Source organism: Poecilia latipinna, unplaced genomic scaffold, assembly GCF_001443285.1.
Source record: "Poecilia latipinna isolate Pla-1442-1.1 unplaced genomic scaffold, P_latipinna-1.0 Scaffold763, whole genome shotgun sequence".
In the NCBI taxonomy this organism is placed as follows: domain Eukaryota; kingdom Metazoa; phylum Chordata; class Actinopteri; order Cyprinodontiformes; family Poeciliidae; genus Poecilia; species Poecilia latipinna.
The window spans coordinates 27,291-33,030 of NW_015113379.1; the positions used below are offsets into that span (position 1 = coordinate 27,291).

The following is a 5,740-nucleotide window of genomic DNA, read 5'->3' on the forward strand; positions in this document are numbered from 1 at the left end:
CCACTTTTATTGGTTCTATTTAATCTTGCATTGAGTTTACTTGTGTGGCCCCCTGCAGATCAGATTAAGCCCCTAAACCAAAATGAGTTTGACACCCCTGCTCTAAGAGGATCCCACAGCTTCACTTAATATTTAAGCACTCTGAAAAACTGTTTCAAACCCATCAGTTTCCCAAGCCCCTGTTCAGGAGAGCTCTCAGATTCAGTCGTTTTAAAACCTTTTTGTCCACCTGTGAAGTCCTTTTATGTTTATCTGGTTGCATTCTTGGGCTCCCGTTCATCCTAAAAAACTAAATATCTCTTTATTTTCAGCTTTAAGTAGCAGACATCCAACATTTTTTGGACCTGAACTGAAAAGAACTTTGGAAAAAAACACGGTGGAAGAACAAATAAGAAACAAACAAACAAAACGTTTTAATCCAGATCATCTGAAGTAACCCCAGATCATGATGCTGCCACCACCATGTTCTTTTGTGTCAAATATACCTGCTGGAATTGCGTCACAAAAAATAGTGTGCAGTTCAGACAACGACATGTTCTTCAACAAAGTTCTGGGCCTACATTTTTCCGTTAGAAGAAAATATATGATATATATTATATAGTTGTTTTTTTTATGACCAAGTGCTATTTAAACAGGAGTGTGTATGCTTTTGAAAGTAACTGTATGTTACCATCTATGGTGGTAAAACACAACTTTATATTCCCCACCAGCTCAGGACTACAGACCCTTAAAGCCACTGAGTCTGTGTCCATAAAACTACAACAGGATTTGGACCAAAATAACCATCAAGTTTTATGCAGAAATTAGAAAGAGAAAAACAATTCTAAAAAGAAATAATTTAAAAATGCTAGAAACCTATGGACTTGGCAGTAAATGTTAACAATTACATAATGTGTTACTTTCCCACATAAAGGGAAACCCGTAAAAACAGAACAAAATTGGTGCTTTTCTGTTCCGTCGGCTTGATTATAATAATCACGTATTCCCTGCTGTCAATTAAAAAAAAACAACAACATTCAGCCTGCAGCTGGTAGCTGGTAGTCTTCGCCAACACCAAGGAATATCACACAAGCCCTTAAAACTCAGCTCTGGCTCAATGTTTGTGAAAGGATAGGCATTAAAAAGCTGCTGTTACTCTGGCAGACTGAGCGGTCTCGGGCCTAAACGCATCCCAGAGCTGCATGTCAGGTCTGAACCGTCTCGACCCCTCAGGTCACAGGGGATCTGTTCACTCTGTGTTTTCAGGAGCAGAACTAAACAAGCTTTAGTTTCTGTGACCTTCAGTTCTGGGTCATAACTTCCTCAAAGCCCGAGATGTGTGGAAACCGTCGGCTCCTTTAAACCAGAACTGAAAACATTATTGTTATGAAGATTTCATATACAAGTCAATGTTTACTTCAATCGTTTCATTTTTACTGTGCTTCAGAAATGTGTGTTTTAAATTGATATGTTACAGTTTGTTTTTATGATACGATTAAATATTTTCCTTTTATTGCATTTTTCAGCTGCATTTCTTTTTTACTGTAAATAATTCAAAACTCTGCTGTGTGTGATGCTGTGCAAATAAACATGCTTTGTGTTTAATATATTTTGTTACTATAAAAAAAATAGAAAAGATTTAGCATGCAGAAACTCCAAAAGTTGTTTATAAAGTTAAAACAACAATAATTTGGGTTGATGTTTATGGGGCGACTTCTTAATTATACTGAAAACAACAAAGGTGTTGCTGGTCCAACCTGAGAAAATGTTGATTTTTTTTTTTTTTAGAAAAGCAATGATAAGACCAAAACTCAAATCTAGAGAGCGGCGACTCAAATGAGCATCAAAAAGTTGCTGACGCATTTACTGTCCAGGGAGCAGAGCTTGACATTGCTGAGAAGCAACGAATCCAATTGTTTTTTTAAATCATTATTATTTTTAGCTGGTTAGTGAAAGTGATCCAAATATTCTAAAACTCTTCAGTGTGATGCATCCTTTTTACAAATTATTTCAAATAGCTAGTCTGTGGCCGATTCTCATAAGACGTTTGTGTAAAATCTGTTCAACTTATACACTTTATCACTTACAGAGCATTCTGTCGTAGTTTGCTTTGCTATTTTGTTCTACATTAACAGTTTGTCAAGATGAAATTTAAGCTGTGAAGAACAAACTTCCACATCCACATGCCTCTGGTGACGTCACACGAGGCAACATATCAGAGTTATTGTGACTATGTTGAATTTGGCATGTTTATAATGAAATCAATCCTACAAATGCATTTCTATTTTGGAAGAAGGTTATTATTATTATTTTTATTAATTATTATTATTATTATTATGAGTACACTGTTTATCAGGAAAATTTGGCCTAATGAAACGCATTGAAGAACCAAGGTAGACTGAAATGGCCAGATTTAATTAATAAAGGTTGAAGATTGAGTGTATTGAGTGAAGCTGGAATAACCATATCTAAAACACACTTCGTGTCACCGTTTGCTTCAGCTTTGGAAATGTACAGAGTTCAATAACAACATTCGTTTATTAAATACAAGAACAGGGAGACTCATTCAACAGTACAAATCTATTATCGGAGCATAAAGCAGAAATGCTATGCATCAGAATGGCATATTTTTGCATTTCTTCATCCAGCACAAATGGATGAGAATGTTTCAAATGTTGCTCATTCACAAACATTTTTCCCCATGCCAGCTCAACAACTCGATTCTTGTGCCTCTTGTGACGTCATCAACCCAAACACAACACATAATTCGTTATTTTTCTAAGCACCACTTGTTTTTTTTAAACAACGTAATTTGTTAACTCCTGCACTGATCCCAGCTGATTTTTAATTGTCATTGTACATTTGTTCGTGGGAGGGAAAAAAAATACACATGGACGGTGTCTTTAATGACAAGACAGATTTGTTTCCACTTATTTCAATATCGAAAACCTTACAAACAAAAGTGAGGAAATTATCAAGACATAAAACAGGCCGTTCTTGTCGATTAATTTGAGTAACAAACACTAAACAGACTAGAAGGAGATAAATTGGACTATGTGAATTCCAGCTGTTTGGTGCCTCACATCATGGACACTTGACTCCTACCTGTTGCAAAGACGCTGTTTTCCTGGGAGGTACTAGCTCCCGCCCTAGGAATTGCGCACCGCACGTTAGCTAAGCAGCAATGCTGGTTAGTTAAACCGTAACCAACTAGTGTTTAAATGTGATTAGCTACGCAGTAAAAGCAGCTGCTCTAACCATACGAGAAGATAAAACCTCAAGCCGCTAACGTTACCTGTCAGCCCGCCGCCTCCTTCTCCGTACCCCCGTCTCCTTTGCAGTACGAAATACTCATTATCCTTCTCGGTGACCCACAGTTTGAAGGCGTTCTTCAGCAGAATTTCTTCAGGTTTGAGCCACATGTTTCCAACGTGACGGAGTTCTCATGTAAATCCACCTGACATGTCACGGTCCCCCGTAAGAAGCCCGAAACAGAGGAACCAGAGACATTTGTTTGTGTCAGAATCCCTCCCTTCCCACGTCGACAAGAAATACAGCCAAGCGCGCAAGGCATCATGGGATTGTAGTTTTTGAAGAGAATATAATCTTTGAAACTGGGAACTAGGTAAGGTATGTATATACCGCATTGAAATAATGACGTCTTTATTATGTCTATGAGATCCACATCCTGAGCAAAGGGTCCTAAACCTACATTTGTTTTTGGGCCCTTACAGCTATCATTATATTAGTTGAAAGTGTACTTGTTATGCACATAATTATAATTATAGAAGATGGTAAAAAGAGGGATAATAAAAACAGCAACATATTCTACATCAGCTTTAGAAAGTTTCAAAAACAAAAAATATTACAGGTATCAAGTATTGCAATAAATAACATTTGTAAACCTGACTCGTCGTGTGATATTGCTCTTGGGGGCCACAAGCATCTGCTTCCTGCTATATTTTGTTATCCTATTTCAATAGGAAAAGGATAAACATTTCCAAAAAATAAATAAATTAATAATAATAATAATAATAATAATAATAATAATAATAATAATAATAATAATAATAATAATAATAATAATAATAATAATAATAATAATAATAATAAACTGAATTAAATGTTGCTAACATTCACTAAATAGATGTACAAAATAATAGCGGTTACCTCTTACCCTACACGCTAATAAAACATTTAAATTAATGCTATACACCACTTAACCTTAGTTACACTCTGTCAGTTTCAATTATGCTAAACAAGACTGAGGTCAAGGCACACAGCAGGACAAATTCTGAAACACTAGAGGGACTCTGTCTTTACGGCCATCTGCAACAAGAAAATACAATGCAAAATTCACCCTATGTTTCAAGTTATGATTTCCTGATTGCATTACAGCAGGAAAATTAATATCTTGAAACACTATCATCATTATGCGTAAACACTCAATTCCAATGGATTTTTATTGTAAAAACTCATTTCTGTTCTTGGAGTCAAACGGTACCCACCTCCCAACCCCCTGCTGGCTCCACAAATTGCTTTAGCAATGTAACAATTTCCAATCAGGCAATCAAAATGTGCCTTAAGTCATAAGCTAAAACTTAATGTTTAACAGAAAAAAAAAACAGTGTCTAAAACATATTCTTAAGGAGCACATCAGTGAAAGTGTATTTGTTTTTCAGCTGCAGCTTTGACATATTTTTCAAGGTGTATTTAAAATGTTTCAAAAATCTCACTTTTACACTATAACATTGATAATAACAGGTCAAGCACTGATAACAACAGGGTTGTTCAAAAATAGTAATTAGTCAACCACACAGCATTCAAATAAAAAAAGTTTGAATCGAAAATATGTTAGGTATGGAGTATGGTAAACTGATTGTGCATATAACAAGCAAACAATGCAGCTCAAACATCCATGAGTAAATTCTTCTAACAATTTAAAAATCCAAAATAACGTCTCCCATATTCACAATTAACAGTTAAATTACCCAGAATATCTTTCTTTTGTTGACAAAAAAACGTTTCACATTCATATGCATTGAACTTTCTGCTCAGAAGAAATGTTTTTATAAATTTTTAGAAGTATTTAAATTGAACTTTTGCAGCAAATAAATGTTATTATTTCTATTATTAAATGTACACTCCTGATCAAAATCTTAAGACCAGTCAAAAAATTGCAAAAATGTGCATTTTGCACTATTGGATCTTAAGAAGGTTCTAAGTAGAGCTTCACAATGTTAAAAGAAAAAATCAGTACAAGAGACAAGAACTTTTGAGCAGGGAATTTTCTGAAAACTGCATTTACACTCAAACATGATTTTTTTCAGCTGATCAAAAGTTTAAGACCATAGTCTTTAAAAGCCCAAAGCTGTGCAAAAATCTGGATTCCATGTCATTTTCTGTCAAGTCGTTACACTGTCAAGACCTCCTGATGGCAAAAGCAAAAAAGCTCACTGACTTTGAACGTGGTAGGATTGTTGAGCTGCATAAGCAAGGCCTCTCACAACGTGCCATCGCTGCTGAGGTTGGACGCAGTAAGACAGTCATTTTGCATTTTTTAAATGATCCTGAGGGTTATGGAACAAAAAAGTCAAGTGGTAGACCCAAAAAAATTTCACCAGCTCTGAGCCGCAGGATCCGATTGGCTGTCCGTCAAGACACGGGACGATCCTCTACCCAAATTAAGGCCATTACTGGTGCTGACTGCAGCCCAATAACCATCAGACGGCATCTGCGAGAGAAGGGCTTCAGAAACAAA

The 5,740-nt window shown here is 35.9% G+C and overlaps 1 protein-coding gene across 3 annotated transcripts in view; it reads right to left on the reverse strand.

The window, feature by feature from the left end:
* The window catches only part of tbc1d8b (TBC1 domain family member 8B), a 24,004-nt gene extending 20,382 nt beyond the window's left edge, over positions 1 to 3,622 (reverse strand). For 2 of the 3 annotated variants that reach the window (XM_015046066.1, XM_015046065.1), the window contains exon 1: positions 3,275 to 3,621. In XM_015046066.1, coding sequence (XP_014901552.1) covers positions 3,275 to 3,401 — 127 coding nt within the window. In that variant the 5' untranslated portion in view covers positions 3,402 to 3,621. Of the gene's footprint in view, positions 1 to 3,274 lie in introns of all 3 variants that reach the window. The other variant, XM_015046064.1, reaches the window with a different exon arrangement.
* Between the last annotated feature and the right edge of the window lie 2,118 nt (positions 3,623 to 5,740).